Source organism: Oryx dammah, unplaced genomic scaffold, assembly GCF_014754425.2.
Source record: "Oryx dammah isolate SB20612 unplaced genomic scaffold, SCBI_Odam_1.1 HiC_scaffold_19, whole genome shotgun sequence".
NCBI lineage: Eukaryota > Metazoa > Chordata > Mammalia > Artiodactyla > Bovidae > Oryx > Oryx dammah.
This window is the reverse complement of record NW_024070203.1, coordinates 75,755,603-75,777,054: the sequence shown is the minus strand read 5'-3', so window position 1 is coordinate 75,777,054 and position 21,452 is coordinate 75,755,603. Positions and strand designations below refer to the sequence as shown.

The following is a 21,452-nucleotide window of genomic DNA, read 5'->3' as shown; positions in this document are numbered from 1 at the left end:
ACTTTTCAGATGAGGATTTATAATGCTTATCTCTTCATAATTTAGTAACAGACCTATTTACTTTCCAACAAATCTACTTAAAAAAAAAATGAAATTCTGTGGATGAAGAAAGCAGCTTCTTTCTGAAGGAAGGCAGGTCTTTGACATGAAGAAAGGATACTTTCAAATACTGTTGAGAACTTCAGCAGATGCCTCCCTCTGGGCTGAGACAAGAATGTAGAATCCTCTCAGTGGCTTGCAATATTTATGAATTTACCACACGGCAAATGAACGTTCCTGTTCTTATAAAAACGCCTGTGCACAAACCATACAGCAGCGATACATTAGTATTTACATTTATTTCATGTATGCAGTTTACACACTCACTATTGAACAAAATTGGAATGCAGACAAATATACAAATACCATAATAAGCATTATCAAATAAAATAACTGGCACTAGTGTTATAAGCATATTAATGGGCCTGGTGAGAAAAGTGATGAAAGAAGACTGCAGCCCATGGCATTTTTCCTTTTATCAAAAGAAAACGCTTAGTAGCACCATAATGGTAATACTCAATAGAAACATATAAGATGGAATATTTTAACTGCTAATCACTGAGGTGAGCCTGTTTTATTTAAGTGAATTATACTGGAAGTTAACAGTATAGGCAATATTTTGGCCAACTTTTGTTTATGTCAGTTGAATATGTTCCATAAACAAAAGCAAAGGAAAATAAAGCCAGCCATACACGGACCCCTCCTTAGCACTTGGTACAGGGACCCCTCCTTAGCACTTGGTACAAACTCTGCGCCATGCTTTGATTTCATGATTGGAGAAGATATGTGCTAAAAACTGAGGTCATTATGTAAAGTTGTTCACTAAAGCCTGAGTGTGTCTTTGGTAGGCTAATACTTTTTCAGCATTGTTACTGTAATTATACTGATGTTTCTCTATCCTGTATTTTTCTATATAATCCAAGGTGACTAAGGAGGACATTATGGAAAACAATACAGCAAAACTCTCAAGCACGTAGGCCCTTAAATCCAGTCCATTCCCAAGGCACCAAGGATCAATGGGGTGCAAAGTTCCCCTTGGGAAAGGTGACTTTTTGTAATACTTATAAACTAATGGAATTTTATTTTGCAGCTTTGTATATCTTATTTGGTGCTGTCAGCATACTTAATTACCTACTTTTACACTTGTCTTCTAAGATGGCAAGCTAAATAGAGTACCAGGTATTTCTATTTCGAAGTTGTGCAAAACTGCCACAATCTTGCTCAAGGTGTCTAAGTATCCACATGGTAGCAAATGGGCTGCGTTAAGCTGTATATATCCACATTGCATATGAAGAAGAAATGAAATTTATGCCCAGTTATGAACAGAAATGTTACAAAGAATATCATATACTGAGAATAACCTGCAAGGTTCTTTAAACAGTATCCCTTAGTGGTTTCAATAAAATGTCACTAACCACTTATCCCTAAGCCTCAGGTTCTCTTCGTAAGAATGCTGCATTAGTACTTTATATTGATTATAAATTAAGCCAAATTTCTATCTAAATACACAAGTACGTGCTTCAAGCACTGATTTGTGGCAAACACACAAAACATAATTCTCTTAAGAATTATTGTCCTTACGATAATGCACTTTTAAAGCTTTCATTTCATAGTTTGGTAATTAAGATCCACATGAAACACAATGCTTTGCTGAACACAGAAAACGTTATCTGCATTATGATTATGTAACCCGGCCTTTGCTGGCAACTTGAAACTTAAAACAGCCATCTGTAACTCAACCAGCTCCAAACAAGGTTTTTCAAGTGGTAATTATTTTGCAGCATTTATAGGTCTATATATCAGTCTGAATTGCAACTTTTAATTCCATTGTCTGATGTGAGTGGTTGTTATTTGTTTCTTTTAGTGCACTGCCAAAATATAAATCAACACTGGGTTTTATTCCACTGTTACCATGTTCTTCTGAAATATGATTCAACTGTGGAACTTCTGAACATGAAGCAGTTTGGGTAAGGACAGAAATGCTACACTGATGGGGGGAATTTTCCAGTCGGTCATTTTCTACCTCAGGAAGAATGTTAACAGTAGCAAAGCGGGCGTGATAATCAGTGGAACCATGACTACAAGAAGTTTTCATGCTTTCTAGGTCAGAACAGCTAAATTCAGAAAAGTGACTAGAGTGGGAATCTGCTACGGACGGCATACTGTCACTGAGGGATGGGGCCTCAAATTCACTTGAGTTCGTGCTCTGTTGTTCTAACAACTGGGCATCCATGTCCTCTCGGGTCTCATTTATCTTCATGTTACTCTTTTTCCTCAATTTGCCACTTTTTGATTTCTTTCCTGCTGTTGCTTCTTTGGACCACTTGGTGGCGCTGGATTTACCTTCAGGCAAGCCACTGGACGAACCCCCAGGATGGCTTCGGGTGGCACTGCCATCCTCCACACTGCTGCTTCCACTGTTGTGCCTGAACTTGGATGGCTTTGATTCAATATCTACTTGAACCTCCATACTGTTGCCTTCTCTGGAACATAAGTGAAACAAATATAAATTTCTGACTTCCTCTTTTTCTTTTTTTTTTATTAAATACAAATGTATCAAAGGGGGAGGATTTCTGGGTGAAATGTTAAAGACTGTATAAAAGCATCAGAACAAATTAATGCAGGATACATCCTACTAATGAAAAAAAGCTGCTCGAAATAAGAGAACTGTCTTTATAACAATGCTTCAATTAGGGGAAAAAAGAAAAAACCAAAAGCAACTACACTCACTTCTTACACTGTTCCAGGTACTATGCTACCTTCTCCATTTTTTTTTTCCCCAGAACAGTTGTATTGAGAGAGAATTTGCATATCATAAATTCACCTGTTTAAACTACACAATTCAGTGGTCTGTAGTATATTCACAGTTGTCCAATCACCACAATCGAACTCAAGAACGTTTTCATTGTCCGCCAAAGAAGCCCTGTACCATTAGCAGCCAGTACCCATTCTCCCCGTCCCCTCAACCCCGAGCAACCACTAATCTCCTTTCTGTCTCTATGGATCTGCCTGTTCTAGATATCTCTCACCACTTACATTTTTCAGAGAACCTAACAGAAGAGATAACAATTATTCACCATAATTCTGACTTCCCTGGTGGTTCAGATGGTAAAGCATCTGCCTATAGTGCGGGAGACCAGGGTTCAATCCCTGGGAAGGGAAGATCTCCTGGAGAAGGAAATGGCAACCCACTCCAGTATTCTTGCCTGGAAAATCCCATGGATGGAGGAGCCTGGTAGGCTACAGTCCATGGGGTCACAAAAAGTCGGACACAACTGAGCAACTTCACTTTCACTTTCTGCTTAATGATAGGGATACAAATTAATCTACAAATACTTTTGACTCTACAACAACTTTTTCCTTACTTGTCCAGTGGGATATAAGAATTCAGAATGGATCCTGCCATTGCCTTGGTGCTGGCATTATCACTAACTGTCCCCAAGCTGACTGTGCCGGACTCTCCACTTAGACTGTACCGTTCTTTCTGTACATCTGCTTGTACTTCCAACCTTAAAGAAAGGGGTATCAGAAAAAGACAAAAATTATACATAATATCAGCACTTCTATGAGAATGCTTATCTTCAAATAACTGAGTAACAAGAAGCTAATTTAGAGACAACTATAAACATTATTTTTTTCAGTTTCCTTTTATTTGATTATTCAAATTCTACTGCAGTACACTGAATAGTACCAGTCATCCAAATAAAATGGGAAAATTAGCTGTCTGCCAAGTAAGGTAGTTACAGAGTAACACAAACAGAATAGAAACGATTTTAACTTGAACATGCTCCATTATTCTCACTTAGGGTGCGGCACTCTGCTTTCCCCATTTCAGTGCAAAACACCAAATCTGAATACATTAAAAACCATTCTAAGATCAATGAATCAAAAAATTCTGGGCATCTGTATATTAAAAATGGTTCTAAATTTAACACTTGACTCCTAAAAAAATAATAATATACACCACTATAACTTAAGAGTTTGTGTTTAAAAGTACACTATGTAAAAATAACTATAACTGATTTATCTTTTAATTCATGTATTTTCCCCTACATTTAAAAAACCCCTAAAGCTAATAAAAGTGAATTAAAGAAAAAACAAGAGAGGATAAAAATGCTTAACTTATCCTACTTATCTACGTAGCTTTTGGTAAAAGACTTTGTGAGAATTAAATAACCATTAATACAGAAAAGGGGCCAGGCAGACTCTCTTGGCCTCAGCCCATGCACTCCCAACATCCTGACACCACCCGTCCCCTCAGGCTTCAGCCAGTGTCTCACTTCCGAACATCCAGCTGTGGTTGCCCCCCACAGATGTAACTACAGGCTCAATCACTGCCTTTACAGTGTTCACCAGAGAAGCTCCAGGACTGACTCATAAAATCTGACAAGTGTAGTGAACAAAAAAATGGCATAATGTTGTCCCTAAGATTTGGTTTTTACCTCATCAGATCTCCTCATTCACTGTTTACCAATAAATTTCATTTTCTGAAACCTTGAAACTTACTTGAAACCTTACTGTTTTCAACCTTGACGCAGTAGGATTATATGTAATCATCGTGCTTTGTGTTCAAAATTCTCAGCTAATTAGTTCACAGTTAAAGCAAAATGAAACAATGCGCAGTTTTCTTACCTGTTGAAGCAGTTTCCCATGGCGCTTCCTGACAGACTCCCTGTGATACTGGCTCCAGCGAGCGCCATGGTGCTGGCCGTCTCACTCAAGTTGTCCCGGATGGCTCCTATTCGATCCATGTGGCTCCCACTTGCACTCAAACTGCCAGTCAAACCACCAACACTTCCCTCCCCTATGCTGGGGTTGTGCCTTGCTTCTGCTACTGAAGTTGTGTCTAAATGCAAATATTTCAAAGAAATTAGTGTGATTATTAATTTCCCTCTCCTTAAGAGTCTGTCATGATTTTCAGATAGGATCCATTTTCATATAAAGTGTAAAACATACACAGGAATAGAAAAAATATCTGGAGTCAGGGACATATAACTATGGGATAACAGTAAAGGGAAACACCTCCCAGAGCGAAGCTGGATTAAGGACTGGGCCTCAGTTTTAAATGGTCACTACAGGCATATCTTGGAGGAACTGTGGGTTTGGTTCCGGACCATGGTAATAATGCAAATAACACAATAAAGTGAATCATGAAGTTTTGGTCCTCCTAGTGCACATAAAAGTTATGTTTATTTTATACTATAGTCAAGTGTGCAATAGCATTATGTCTAAAAATTGTATATACCATTGATTTAAAAAATTCTTTATGGCTAAAAACTGCTAACCATCATCTGACAAGTCAGGATTGCCACAAACTTTCTTCAACCTGTAAAAATATGAAATGAGCTACAAACTGCAATAAAATGAAGTACACCTGCACTTTAGAAGAAAATCTAAAAGATTTAAGAATTCTATAAAGAACCTAATTGTTGAAAAATTTAGCTGATTTTGGAGGAAAATTATGTGATGGTTTTCAGTAAGGGTGTCTTGAGGTCAGTAAGAATGGGTCAAAAGTTGACTTCTGAATATATTCCACAGTTCCAATTGTCTATAAGTTACTATGAGGTCTGATACCATTATATTCCAATCTTTTAGTACTTTTTCTCATGCTTTATACTGGAGAATTTACTTATTTGCTCTAATATTTGAGCTCCTATTATATAACCCAACTCTGTTTCTAAGTGCTGGGACACAGTGAATCAAAGAGACAAACATCTTGCCCTCAAAAGGCTTATGCTCCAACTGGGGAGAGCAATAAATACAATTATATGGTGACAAATGCTATGAGGAAAAATAAATCAGAATAAAGAGGAGTGAGTAAAGGGCAGAGAGAGTGATGAGGAGTGCATGCGTCTGTGTGTGTGTGAGCCTGCATGCCTGTTTGCTGTTTTATATAGTGTAATGAGAGAAGCCCTCTCTGAAAAGGAAGTGAAGGAGTGAGCCATGAAATTATCTGGGGGAAGGGTAATCCAGGCAGAGGAAACTTCAAGTTTAAAAGCCTAGAGGTGGAAGTATGTTTGGCATCTCAGCATCAAGGACAGGAGGTATAAAATAGAGTGACAAGGGAAGAGTTCAAAGATGTAGCTCAGGAAAGACCACAGGTGGACTTATGGGCCATGGTAGGGGCTGTGGATTCCATTCACTCACCCCCGGTACAGTCAGAAGCACTGAGAGAATTCTGGACATAAGTTAGATCTAACTAATGGATCACATAAGAGGCTACTACTGTAACACAGGCAAGAAGAGAGTAGTTTGTACTAGTGGAACAGAGATGGTGAGAAATGGTTGAATTATGGCTAAACATTGAAGGAACCAGGAGAATCTGCTGATGAAAAGGGGAGTATAATCTTAAGTAAAGGTTTTAGCACAGCAATAGCAAGAATAAAGAGACTACTTAATGAGGTAAGGATGACTGAGAGGCCAACAAGTTTTAGAGTGAAGTTTGGTTATAGAGAAGTCAGGCTTGCAATTCTTATTAAGACACTCAAGTGCAGATTAAAGAGAAGAGTTACATGTACAAACTGAAGTTCAGAGGACAGTTCTAGCCTAGATATAAATTTAAGAGTCCTCTGTCTATATATATTACTTAATAGAGATTACCTAGAGAGTGAGTATAGATAAATCTGAGAATGAGCCCTGGGAAACTCCAAAATTCAGAGGTTAGAGGAAAATGAATCAGCAAACAAGACTGAGAAGAAGTGGCTGCAAGGTAAGAGAAGACAAGTAGAGAAAATGTTTTAAGGAGGGCATGCTCTATCATGTCATAGTAAGATGAAAATCAAGAACTGACCACTCTATTTGCTTCATGGAGGTGCCTGGTGACTCTGCTTTGGTGGAGTGGTAGAGAGGAAATTTTAGGACCAAAATCTAATTGGAGTGAGTCCAAGAGAAAATGGGAGGTAGGAAATAGAACATTATCTTTGCACACATGCCTGATTACAGATAAACCTCAGCTTACTGCACTTCAAAGATATATATATATATATATATTTACAAGAAAAATAAAGAAGTGAAGTCATTCAGTTGTGTCCGACTCTTTGAGACCCCATGGACTGTAGCCTACCAGGTTCCTCTGTCCATGGGATTTTCCAGGTAAGAATACTGGAGTCGGTTGCCATTTCCTTCTCCAGGGGATCTTCCCGACCCAGGCATTGAACCCTGGTCTCCTGCATTGCAGGCAGACACTTAACCGTCTGAACCACCAGGGAAGTCAAAAAATAAAAGGTTTGTGGCAACTCTGCTGTGAGCAAGTCTATCAGGGCCATTTTCCCAACAGCATTTGCTCACCTGGTGTCTCTGTGTCATATTTCAAACCTTGTCATTATTATTGTATTTGTTATGGTGATCAGTGTTCAATGATCTCTGATGTTACTACTGTCATTGTTTTGGGGTGCCAGGAACTGTGCCCATATATGACACATATATACTAACAACTGATAAATGTGTGTGTGTTCTGACAGCTCCACTGACGATGGGCTGTCCCCTCTTCTCTCTCCCTTCTCCTTGGCCTCCCTATTCCCTAAGACACAACAATATTGAAATTAGGTCAATTAAAAACCCTACAATGGCCCTTAAGTTTTTAAGTGAAAAGAACTACACATGTCTTACTTTAAATCAAAAGCTAGAAGTGATTAAACTTAGTGAGGAACGTTTGAACGTCAGAGCAGGCTGAAAGGCTAGGCCTCTTGTGCCATTTAGCTAAGCTGTGAACACAAAGGAAACAGTCTTGAAGGAAATTAAAAGTCCTACTCCAGTGAACACACAAATGATAAGAAAGCAGCATAGCCTTATCACTGACATGAAGGAAGTTGTAGTAGTTCGGCTAGATCAAACCAGCCACCACATTCCCTTAAGCCAAAGCCTAACCCAGAGCAAGGCCCTGCCTTTAATTCCTCAAAGTCTGAGAGAAGTGAGGAAGCTGCAGAAGAAAAGTTTGAAGCCAGCAGTGTTGGTTCATGAGGTTTAAGGAAAGAAGCTGTCTCTGTAACATAAAAGTGCAAGGTGAAGCAGAAAGTTCTGATGTAGAAGCTGCAACAGGTTATCCAGAAGATTTAGCTAAGATACTTACGAAGGTGGCTATACTAAATAATAGATTTTTAATATAGAGGAAACACCTCCTACTGCAAGAAGATGCGATCTAGGACTCTCATAGCTAGAGAGAAGTCAATACCTGGCTTCAAAGCTTCACAGGACAGGCTGACTCTCTAAGGGGCTAATGCAGCTGCTGACTTGAAGCTAGCCAGTGCTCATCTACCATTCCAAAAATCCTAGGACCCTTAGGAATTAGGCTAAATCTACTCTGCTTGTGCTTTATAAATGGAACAACAAAGCCTGAATGACAGCACATCTATTTACAACATAACTTACTGAATATTTTAAGCCCACTATTGAGTCCTACTGCCCAGAAAAAAAAGGATTCCTCTCAAAATATTACTAGCTCACTGGCAATGCATCTGGTGACCCAAAGCTCTGATGGAGATATATGACAAGATTAATGTTTTCATGCCTGCCAACTCAATATCCATTCTGCAGCTCATGGATCAAGGGTTCATTTCAACTTTTAACACTTTATGATTTAAGAAATACATTCTCTAAGGCTATAGATGCCATTCATCAGAAACAATGATTCCTCTGATGAATCTGAACAAAGAAAATTGAAAACCTTCTGGAAAGGATTCACCATTCTAGATGCCATTAAGAACTTTCATAATTCATGGCAAGTGGTCAAAATATCAACATTAAGTGGAGTTGTAAAGAAATAAAAAAGTTAATTCCAACCCTTATGGATGATTCTGAAGGGTTAAGACTTCAGTGGCGACTGAGCAACTTCACTTTCACTTTTCACTTTCATGCATTGGAGAAGGAAATGGCAACCCACTCCAGTGTTCTTGCCTGGAGAATCCCAGGGACAGGGGAGCCTGGTGGGCTACCGTCTATGGGGTTGCACAGAGTCGGGCATGACTGAAGCAACTTAGCAGCAGCAGCAGCAGCAGACTTCAGTGGAGAAAGGAACTGCAAATGTGGTCGAAATTGCAAGAGAACTAGAAGTAGGCTGAAGATGACTGAATTGCTGCAATCTCATGATAAAACTTTCATGAATGAGGAGTTGCTTCCTATGGATAAGCAAAGAAAGTGGTTTCCTGAGATGGAATCTACTCCTGGTGAAGGTGCTATGAAAATTGCTGAAATGACAACAAAGGATGTAGAATATTACATAATCTGAGCTGATGAAGCAGTAGCAGGATTTGAGAGGACTGACTCCAATTCTGAGAGAAGTTTTACTGTGGGTAAAATACTGTCAAACTGCACTGCATGTGAAATCATTTGGGAAGGGAAGAGGAAGAGTCAATTGCTACAAAGTTTATTGTCTTATTTTAAGAAACTGCCTCAGCTACCCCAATCTTCAGCAACCATCACCCTGATAAGTCAGCAACCATCAACATCAAGGCAGCACTCTCCACGGGCAAAAAGAGTATGACTAGCTGAAGGCTCACATGATGACTAAAATTTTTTAAGCAATAAAGTATATTTACTGCTACTGCTGCTAAGTCGATTCAGTCGTGTCTGACTCTGTGTGACCCCATAGACGGCAGCCCACCAGGCTCTGCCGTCCCTGGGATTCTCCAGGCAAGAACACTGGAGTGGGTTGCCATTTCCTTCTCCAATGCATGAAAGTGAAAAGTGAAAGTGAAGTCACTGAGTCGTGTCCAACTCTCAGCGACCCCATGGACTACAGCCTACCAGGCTCCTCCATCCATGGGAGTTTCCAGGCAAGAGTACTGGAGTGGGGTGCCACTGCCTTCTCCGAAAGTATATTTAAATTAAGATATATACACTTATTTTTAGACATAATGATATTGCACATTTAATAGACTATAGTATAAACATAACTTCTATATGCAGTGGGAAACCCCAGAATTCATGTCTTGCTTTATTGTGATGTTTGCTTTATTGCAGTGGTCTGGATCAGAATGTGTAACACCTCCAAGGTATGCCTGTACTTCCATGAAATGACTTCTTTAATAAGAACTTTTGGAATTTCTTTAAGAAAAACTTCCACACTTTAAAAAGCGTAACTTCTACTCCTACTGGTAGTCTACGATGGCCTTTATGTGATCCATTTAAAAAAAAATAACACCTGTTTCTTTGAATAACATTGAGTTGAAGGTATTTTCTACTCATTGGGTATCTGCATTTCTTCTTTTATGAGCTGCAGTTCTCTTCTACCCTTTTATTACTGATTTGTAATGCTTTACACAAACTTAGAGATTAAAAGTCTAGACTTTCTAAGATACTAGATTTCTGTTGGAGGTTACAGGTACCCAGAACCATTCCACCCTCTTTCATCCATGAATCTTTCTTCAGCAGCTCTTCTCTGATATACTTCTGGGTGAATACTATGAGGACTAGTAAGAGAGCAAAGCATGTTACCTACAGCTTCCCATTTACCACTAGTAAGTACATTTTCTTCCTTTGCTGAAAGGACTTACCTACAGCTGTATTTGTTCCACCAACATTTATATCATTTTCATCATCAAACTCAATTCTGACTCCTTTCCCATTGCCTGCTGAGACTCCACAACCTCCGCTTCGACAGAGAGAAATTGGAACAACACCATAGACATAAGCTAACATAATAGGAACACCAATACCTAAAGAGGAATTAAATCGGTCATTACAAACCAAAAAATAAATCACAGAAACACACATTTTAGAAAGTTTTTTCAAGAGAAAGTGTACAGGAGAAAAGTGTTAGGGGTCTGTAACTCTTGACCAAAGCAGATTTACCCAACTACTAAAGGATGCAAGCAGATTCAAAGCTTCTAGCCCATCAGGCAACACCTGCGAGGTTATATATGTATAATCCTTCACGTGCCAGAGCGCGAAACTTTCTCTTGGTGGGGAACCATTAGTAACTTACCAACTGTCCCGACAGCTAGCCTCTTAAGTTTATATTACTTGTAACCAATTTGGTTACTAAATGAGAGGCTTTCTAAGGGCTCAGCTTACTGTCCCTAAATAAAAGTAACTCTCTTATCTTTAACAATGAGATGTTCTAATTTTCAAAATTCTTCCACAAAATTTTAATTCTATAAAATGTGAGGTAATAACTATTTTTAAGTATTTCTTACCTACAGTTACTGCAGCTACAACAGGAGACACGATTACGGACAATGTTACACCACCTGCTATGGCCAAATTCCGTTTGTGCTTTGAAACATCCTTGCCTTCATATCGATTGTGAATCTTGAATTAAAAATAAAAATGGAGATGATGGATTAAAGAAAAATCATATTACATATTTAATTTAAAGGAAATAGACCTACATTTGCTGGAAGTGTAAAGTGATTTATAACTTCATAGTTAAGTGTCCAAATTCAAGGTAAATATATTATTGTTCTTAAATCATATTCTTATCATTTGCTCTTTATAATAATTTGTTTACAAAGAACAGTAATTTAATAGGTTTTACTTTGTGTTTATTTTTAAACAGTCTTGAGTGAAAGTAGTCCTTATAATCTTATTCAGGAATAGGATAAATCATGTTTTGAACAAAGACAACATTAAGAACGTTATTTTCAACATAGTTAGGAGCTGGATATTTGACCAAAAGGATTACTTCTAACAAATGTATCATTCCACAGCCTTCTAAAGCATCCCTAAGTAAAAACTGGTTCTTGGAAGAGGTTTACACAGTCTTCGGAAAAAAGAAAAAAACCTGACCTTAAAAAGCAGTACTAATAAGTAAACATCACTAAAAAGAATGAATTTTTTTCTCAGATCCCTTTTTATGAAGAAAAATATTATCAAATGACTCAGGATCCTGGACTCTTATTTACAGCTCAAAATAAGGGGTACACAGAGACAAAAAGAACAAATAATCCTGCCAGAGGACAGTTGGAGAAGGAAATGGCAACCCACTCCAGTGTTCTTGCCTGGAGAATCCCAGGGACGGGGGAGCCTGGTGGGCTGCCATCCATGGGGTCGCACAGAGTTGGACACAACTGAAGCGCCTTAGCAGCAATAGCAGCAGAGGACAGCAGTCCTATCTACTTGGCATCTCTACAGAGTATAGGTATTACTAATAAACAGAACTTAATATCACCATGGAAGTTGCTTGTGAGATATATGAACTTCAGGAAATAGCTCAGGATCTTTGTTCTTGTGATTTCCAAGGGCTAAAACTAATAAAAGACACCCCCCCCTGTTTCAAGACAGATTCAAAACAGCCTCAAAAGTGTACAGGCAGTCTCTAAAGTAAAATACCTGACTTAAAAACAATAATACAGATGAAACAAAATAACATAATCTATCCTTATCATGTGGTTATTTTGAAGGCTGTAAAGTACAATGAATCATGTAGGATGTTTTAAACAGTGAGGAAGCTGGGGTGGGGAGATGGGCAAAGAAGGCATGAACAAGGAACATTTCTATATTCTAGTCAGAATCCTGTTTTCCAGAATGGACTGTTTGTTTCAAGGAATGGGCCTCTACACTTCCCGAACAGTCCATACAGGCAGAGATGGCAAAGTTTCCCAAGGCACCTTTCATTCTTCTCCAGTATTCCTTGCCACTCCCATTCCTAGAAAACTTAACAGTGAAGCAGAAAAAAGCCAAAGCTAAAAACTGATGGAACAGATTTGCAAAAGCAGGCAGCTGAGTCTTCCAGAAAATTCCACATCTTCAAGCACTAACGTTCAATTACAGTGATCATATCATCCTACTAATTTCTGGCTCAATTTTTTCTGTTTTACTATTTTGTGTCACATTTTCTATTTGTTATTGTAAAAAAAAAAAAGCTCACTTTTAAGTACTTTATCAATTTTATAGGTTTTCCTGGGCTGGTTTGTATCCCTAACACCACAGAGAACAAGATTTCAATGGAAAACTAACGCATCAACTTGCAACCATTTGAGGACACATTTGAAAAAAGGAGACTTGTTACTACACCTAAGACTGAACAATGAGGTAAATAATCTCTCTTCTATAAATTATTTGTAGGTATGTACAGTACAACAGTCTCTCTTCCCCTTCTACTTCAAAGTATCTGAATAGTTTTGTTTTTAGCAAATCTTGCTTGGACAACTATGAAAAATTAAAATCTGTTATTATGTTTGGGACTTTAACAATTAAGTTTAGTTACTTAAAACCTTCCAAAATAAACATTTGGCCCATAAATATCTCTGTTTGGCCTCAGTTTTGAGCTAATTAAAAAATAATATGTACTATTATTTCTGACTATAAAAGTATGATGAACCTTACCAAAAAAAAAAAAATCTGGTTGTTCTATGAAAGAGGATCAGCCTTGTCTTGAGTTTTGTTCCAAAAGTCAGATCTAGAATCAAATGAAACAATTTAAAGGAAAATGGATTCTGACTCAACGTAAGAATTTTCAGTACAGCTCCCTGACAGCACGATGGGCTGTTGGTGGTTTCCCCACTACTGAAGTGCCCAAATGGCTAGGCTGAAATTTATCAGGGATCTTACATAATGAATTTGGGCATCTGGGTTTAAATCTTAGCTCTGCTTCATCCTGTGTAACTTAAGATAAATTACATAGATTTTTCAAAACTTCAATATTCTAACATAAATTGAGGTCAAAATGAGTCAAAGTATATAAAACATCTACCACACAGTTAAAACTCAACAAATGTTAGTTCCCTTTTTAAATATTCCTGTACTTTGTTCTGCTTAGTGCAGGGTTGAGATTAGATAATTTCTGAAGTTAGTTCTCAATTCTGAGATACTACTAATTTAGGGAGCAGCAAACTTCTTAACCACTTCATAAATTATTCTTTTAACCTTTCAATAAAAAATCATTTGCTTAGCTAATGAAGTATAATTCATCACTCAAGACAGTGGCAAATACTGGGCATTCAGACTTTCACAAAATGATTGTAATCTATAAAACTGCATATTTACTAATAGCAATAAGAAAAAAAACTTTGAAGTGGAAATAACTCAGGAACTGATTATTCTTTTGCCTTGAAGGCATAGATTATTTATCTATTAACTTCATAAACCTGAGTGTACAAGGACACACACATGAGAAAAATGTCAGATGTGTATCCTTTAATATTTTATATGTAAAGTTTATAATGCAAATGTGCTGAAGTGTTCAGATTCACATAATTTTCAAGTAAGTCTACTTTTCATGCAGATATACAAGCTTGCCAAACACTGAAAATGTATTATCTTATGAAAAAATAATTATTTGATATTTAAGATGCTAAAAATGACCTGTCTTTCAAACAAACAAAAAACAAAACAAACACAAAGCAAAACCATCAGTCTTAAATTTAAAGATTAAAGATGAGATAATAAATTAACAAGGAGTCAAGCATTTTACCTTCCGGCCCACATACACAGGAATGCCAATGATCATGGCAGGAATAGCAATGCCAGCTATTAAGGCAATTCCTACGGGAGCACCAACAAGTGTGCCCAGCTGCCACAATATTTTCTTCTTTCGGCTCCAGGGTTTCTTCCCCCAGAAAGTACATCCTGATGGACTAAAGGAAAAAATTACAATGTAAAGTAACTGCTGCAAAACAACTGACTACAGTACATTCAGCAATGACTATAAAAATTCTCAAATTTAGGAATGAGGGGTTTTTCCCCTTTCTTTGAATTCTGGGTTTATTAAAAGCTAAAAAATCAAGGTAAGAACCACCATAAATTATATTAAAAGGATACTAATAGCTGGGATTCAGATTAAACATTCATTCCTTGTCTTCCATTGGCCTCAAAACCTTAGGTTTGTCTTTGAAGAGTAAATTAATGCAAAATACGCTTATTTTATCCCTGTTTTAAGACACAAAATTATCTGAATATATCATAAATTCACTCTGTAACCTAAATGAGGAAATTTATATATGAGAAAATCAAATGGAAATATTTGTGACCTAGCATAATTAGATATTAAATGCTAACTTTCTAGTTTAACAGAAACAAAGCAGGGAATTTCCTGGAGGTCCAGTGGTTAGGACTTGGTGAGTTCACTAACCCAGGTTCAATTCTTGGTCGGGGAACTAGATTCCACAAGCTGTGTGGCATGGCCAAAACAAAACAAAACACAAAGCCGAACAAAAAAAAAGAAAAAATTTCCGTTTCCTATTTTTGACTAGCTATTAATCTCAAATGACTGGCGTAATAATTGGCTTCCTGTTAAATTTAAGTAGCTAGAATAAAACAGATCTCTTTAAGTAATACTAAGGATAATGCTTTTTCCAAAAAAAAGTCCTTTTGTCTTACAATATAAAATTATATTTAGATATAAGTAGCCCCTTCTGTAAGCTTACCTTAGATAATGTAAATCTGAGATTTCTTTCATACACAACCAACAAAACTCACAACCACAGACAGCACATGTCATGTGATTACAGCTCCCATCATTCATCTTTATTATATAAGCAGCACATCGTGGACATGGTTTTATATCATCAGCTATTAGGAAAATAGACATGTTTAGTATATAAAACTTACCTAAAAATAATAATTTCTAGTAGATAATCAACTATAGCATTGCCAAAAATTCTTAACGTGTATAGTTTGTTAACTGATAGCTTTAGCCGGCTCTTTTCAGTATATAAAGCACTTTTTTCTCCCCTTTCAAGAAAAGAACACTTTTACATTAAATTTTCAAGTTGTAAACATTTTTCAAACAGCAGCAGAACAATGAGAACAGAGAATAGCAAAATAATAAAAAAAGAAATGAGAACCAAAGGCAGCTCTAGGCAAACTGGAAACTATATAAGGTTTGTCTTTGTTCTTCCCCCACAGCTGTCTTCAATGAGCAGCACTTCAAGTCCTAGAACTTTTTTAACCATCTCCACTTAAATAAAATGTAGATAGTCCCCAGTCACGCAGTGGTAAAAGAATCTGCCTGCAATGCAGGAGAAACAGGAAATGAGGGTTCAATCCCTGGGTTGGGAAGATCCCCTGGAGAAGGAACTGGCAACCCACTCCAGTGGGAATTTCTTGCCTGGGAAATTCCATGGACAGAGGAGCCTGGCCATGCGATCGCAGAGTCAGGCATGACTGAGCAACTGAGCACACACATAAGTAGCTAAAGGCTATAAAAAGTAAGGCATGCCAGAATAGCTTTAGCTGATTCTATAGAGGACAGTTCAGGTATATTTGGCTCTTCCCCGAAATGCTTCTGAAACAATACCTACAAATTATTATTAATAATACCTTTGGAGTTCTACCCTAAAATCTTCAAGCAAGGAAATAAAACAAGTCAATCAATGAACGAGCAAGAAAATCCATGTCCATTATATAAAATATCAAGTGTTGAATTTAAAGTTTACTTAATTTTAAATTCAACTTTAAATACTGAGGAAGACTTCTTTTTCTAGTACATGACTCTTTTAATATGCTGCTGGTAGGAATATAAATTATTTTCTTAATAAATTTCTGTATTTTCCAAGTTTTTTCTTTTAATAATCAATGAAAAAAGTAAATATTTTTCTAAAAATGACTGAATTTCCAATAAAAACTGAAAATTCTATGAATGTACAATGGTCAGACTTTTTCTAATTTTTGAGATTTATGATGTATGTTTGCTCATGTATAGATTTCCAGGCAACTTTAAATTTCTAGCCAAAGACAAAGTTTTCTTAGTGTACTCCTCACCAAGGTATGATTTTGAATCCCTGATCCTGGAATTGGTAATATCGAGAAATAAAAACTGTATTTTGTAAAACATGTAAATGAAAAGGATCCAAAAAATACTATTTAAAATCTGTAACTGTGTGATATTAGTACAATAAGAAATAATCTCTAAGGAATATTAGTATTTAAAATAATTGCTAAGCTTTGCATAAAACACCTTTATTTTAAACAACAGTTTTGGACCACCTTCAGCTATCAGTCATATAAATCATCTGTGACACTTCTTTTTTTCCTTTCTATTTTTGGACAATAAAATCTTCCCAACTCAATACCACTTTATTCTACAGAAAAAAATAAGTGCTTCTGGGACAGAAGTGCTAACACGTAGAACACAATTAAAAGGAGACGAGGGACTGAATATTTATTGCATTTTTGAATTAAAATAACAGGTATTCTGTACGTGTCAAATATTTTACTAGAAGTTAGCTGTGAATACCTGCTGCTCCAGACTCCTGACTGTAACTAATGGATGAAGAACGTATAGTTCTCAGACGTAAGCTCTGAGCCCTCTCCTGTCGAGCAGCATCACAGGTCTGGTTGGGGTGCCAAATCTGCTTACAGTGGTAGCAAAACTCTGTTCCACAGCCTTCTCGCCCGCAAGTTAATTTTGGACAGCTAGCACATCCAAATGCTATCACAGCATACCTGTAAAGAATAAGAAAAATGATTTAAAATGTGATGTAAAATAAGAGATATTAAGTAAAAAAATTATCCAATTTAAATGCAATTCTTGAAAAAGTTTTGTATTTCTGCATGAGCTGACAGTCATAAACTCATGAAACCTAAAACTATCTTCCCACCAATATAAAAATGGGACAAAATAAACAGTTCACAAAAGACATAGAAATGGCTAAAAAACGTTGTTAAAGTTTAATTTTCAACTTTTAACTAGGATACCAAACTGTATATATAGCCTATTCCTAATTTTATAAAAATTCTATTAAATTAGCATTGTATGCACATAGAAGAGACTAAAAATACACCAAAAATCTCAACAGTAGTTTCCCTGGTATTAGGGGTTTTTTCTTCTTTATATACTTATGAGGCCAATTCATACATTTTGTGTGTATCTTGTATTTACGCATAAATTCTCGTATTTTTGTTTTTAGGATACATGGCAGAAATAGTCTTTGGTACCAATTAATTTCTCAATTCTCAATCAGGAAATGTGTGGGTTTTTTGCTGCAGATAAAAGACTGAGAACAGCAGATTTGTGACTAATATCTCTTCTCTGAGTTAAAATTTTTGGCACTTTAAGAATTTCTGACTTAAATAAATTCTGGGCACTCTTAGATATTTATCCCAGAGAAGTGAAAAGTTACATTTATACAAAAGCCTATACACAAATGTTTAGAGCAGCTCTGTCATAGCTCCAAACTGGAAACAGCCCAGATGTCTTCAACAGATGATTCAACAATCTATGATACATATATATAATGGGATAGTATTAAAAAACAAAAGTGTTGATACACTTAACAACTTGGGTCAATCTCTCTGGGGTATTATGCTGAGTCAAAAAAGTCAATCTCAAAAAGTTATATACTTATGATCCCATTTATATAACATTTTTGAAATAACAAAATTTTAGAAATGGAAAACAGATCTGTGGTGGCCAGAAGATAGAAATGGGGTGGGGGCAAGGAGTGGGCAGACGCAAGATGGATGTATTTAAAAAGCGAGATCTTTTAATATGAGCGATCCTTCTGTGATGGAATTGTTCAATACTTTGACTATGGTGGTGGGTACACAAACCTACAGGTGATACAACGATATATAACCAAATATATACACAAAAATGAGTACAAGTAAAACTAAGTAAATCTAAACAAGAAGATTGTGTCAATATTGATATCCTGGATGTTGCTTTATAGCTTTGTAAAATTATACTATTGAGGAAAACTGTTTGAAGGATATACAGAATACCTCTGTATTATTTCTTCCAACTACACATAAGTACTATCAATTATCTACATAGACCTTTCAATTAAAAAGTGTAGAGTTTCTGGTTCTCTTTGAAAGAAAACAAGTCGTCTATGCAGAAGAGGCTTTTGTAAATATCAAATATTTTTGCCTAGAAATTTAGGGGAGTTTTCAGGGCTTCTCTTGTTACTGGCAATAAAATTTAAATAACTAGCTGTAACAGATTTTTATTGAATTTCAAGATAATCTATTAAATTATGCAAAATATTAAGAGTAAGGAAGCTTCTCTAATTTTGGACCTCTTGCCCCCTTAGAATCTCACCTTTAAACTTAAATTTTATATATTAAATTCTAATTTATTTCTGATAGGCCATTTTCTAATTACCATCATCTATCATAAACATGTTCAAACATGAATGAATTAAGGCTGTTTAAATCAACACAGGGTAATCTAGGAAAATTTTGTTTCCCTGAGCTCTAAGATTTCCCTGAGGACTTATTCATTGCAGTCTCAATAAAAAGAAAACAATTCTTCAAAGACTCTTTTATTTTCTCCCAAGTTATAACCTTAAGCAGTCTTTGTAAAAGTAGTAATTTTGGTGAAAAGAAAATGGTATTCTCTTCTAAATCTCTTCTCTACCCTAATTTTTCTTGAAAAAAGGAGAGAAGAGGATGGACAGAATGGAGAGACCTGTGTGTGTAGGACACAATGGTAAGACCAACTATTTTTTTAAGTCAATCATAATTTACAAAAGCAGAAGAAAATTTTAAACTACCAGACTCCACTTCTGCCACTTATTACTTCAATTAAAGTTACACATAAACTGCCTACAACTAAGTTTTCCCAAACATCTAATAAAGTGAAGTCACTCAGTCGTGTCCGACTCTGTGATCCCATGCACTATAGCCTACCAGATTCCTCCATCCATGGGATTTTCGAGGCCAGAATACTGCAGTGGGTTGCCATTTCCTTCTCCAGATCTTCCCAACCCAGGGATTGAACCCAGGTCTCCCGCATTGTAGGCAGACACTTTACTGTCTGAGCCACCAGGGAAGTTCTTAAACATCTAACAGGGATTCACTAAAGTTTGGCCTTCCTGGTGGCTCAATGGTAAAGAATCCGCCTGCAAATGTAGGAGACACCAGTTCGATTCTTGGGTTGGGAAGATTCCCCTAGAGAAGGATATGTCAACCCACACCAGTATTCTGGGAGATTCCCACGGACAGAGGAGCCCGGTGGACTACAGGCCATAGGGTCACAAAAGAGTCGGACACGACTTAGTGACTCAACAACAAAAGTCTGGCTTAGCCTCAGTATTCAGCCAAGAACAGCTTTGGCCTTGACCTTTTAGAAGGCCAAATGAGCAAATGACTGCTTCAGTGACATCTCTAGTACCTCTGCATTTAGAGGATGAGATGGTTGGATGGCATCACCGACTTGATGGACATAAGTTTGAGCAAGCTTCGGGAACTGGTGATGGACAGGGAAGCCTGGCATGCTGCAGTCCATGGGGTCGCAGAGTCAGACACAGCTGAGCAACTGAACTGAATGACCACTATCATTTCTACATCCATATAAATAATGTATGTCATTTAGATTAAACATTAATATGTGAATATTCATTTTAAAATAAAAGCTGAAAGCCTTTCTAAGATATAACACAGTAGAAATCTAATTACTTTAAATGATGAAATTTTACTGGACAACTTAAGTATATAAGTGTACACTGTGCTGCAAGAAGAAAATGTAATATTTAGTGATGATTGTGAAAGCCAAATTTAGTTACAAACTTAAGAGCTTTCAAATTATTAAACAGGGAAACAGATTTATAGTAAATATGAATGTCAAAGATTGTTTTAACTAGATAAATTTAGGAAGAAAATATTCTTTCTGAGCAAACAAATATATATGAAATATATGAAGCAGCTTAGCAGAAATTGGGCAAATCATAATTCTAACCTTTGTAGAGGCCGTTCAGTATACTAGTATATCACTAAGCAGAACTTTTAAGAACTGACAATTTCTAATTAGTGACGTAGGCTATTGAGAGATAGTCTTTCAAGAAAAAGCCTTTTTTGGAAATTCTTCACATCATCATGAGGAGAATTAAAAGCAGAATGTCAATTTTGCCATTTCAAAATTTCACAAGTTCCAAAATCTAGCAAAATATCCATAAAAACATGCTATAGCAAGAAAAGTGAGGACTCAAAAACATAGTTTCTTCTCAATAATCAAATTTTCAAACAGCTTTAAAAATTCCTTTAAGATGAAAATTTCTTATAGTTTTTAGTCTAGAGACTTAAGTTTGTTGAAAATGACTGGCTCATAGATAGTGCTTATCTATTTAGAACATTTAAAAATATGCAGTAATTATCAGGAGAAAACTAACAGCTGACATGTTAGAGTAATAATCAGTCCTAGCATTATGATGTCAAACATTTAATATCTGATTGCTAAAAAACGGGATTACCTTTAACTAACCAAATATTTTAATGACTGTGAATTCTGATAACCATAAAAGGGTATTTTGTCTAGAAAGTTTTTCTTATGCTAATAATTACTGAGTATTTACTATGTAAGTGTTCCATCTTCATACATATTCAATCCTAATAGTAACTGTTAAGCACATTTCATCATTTTATTGTATAATATATCAAGGAATTAAATGTCCCGAGCATTCACATATTTTGAAAACAGAATGACAGGACTCCTGAAGATGATTTTCATTGTGTGGGAGCCACGCTTTTTTTTTTTCCATTAGAAAATAACTCTCAAATTATAATGGAAGCAAATGGTAAAGTATTTGCTTTAAAGA

The 21,452-nt window shown here is 36.4% G+C and overlaps 1 protein-coding gene across 1 annotated transcript in view; it reads right to left on the bottom strand.

The window, feature by feature from the left end:
* Window positions 1–597: 597 nt before the first annotated feature.
* RNF19A (ring finger protein 19A, RBR E3 ubiquitin protein ligase) overlaps window positions 598–21,452 on the bottom strand; it is a 52,185-nt gene continuing 31,330 nt past the window's right edge. Inside the window, exons 3-10 of the mRNA XM_040260984.1 lie at window positions 17,153–17,361; window positions 15,342–15,486; window positions 14,390–14,552; window positions 11,172–11,286; window positions 10,530–10,691; window positions 4,672–4,885; window positions 3,405–3,548; window positions 598–2,522 (exon numbers count right to left, since the gene is read on the bottom strand). Coding sequence (XP_040116918.1) covers window positions 1,832–2,522; window positions 3,405–3,548; window positions 4,672–4,885; window positions 10,530–10,691; window positions 11,172–11,286; window positions 14,390–14,552; window positions 15,342–15,486; window positions 17,153–17,361 — 1,843 coding nt within the window. The 3' untranslated portion in view covers window positions 598–1,831. The remainder of the gene's footprint in view (window positions 2,523–3,404; window positions 3,549–4,671; window positions 4,886–10,529; window positions 10,692–11,171; window positions 11,287–14,389; window positions 14,553–15,341; window positions 15,487–17,152; window positions 17,362–21,452) is intronic.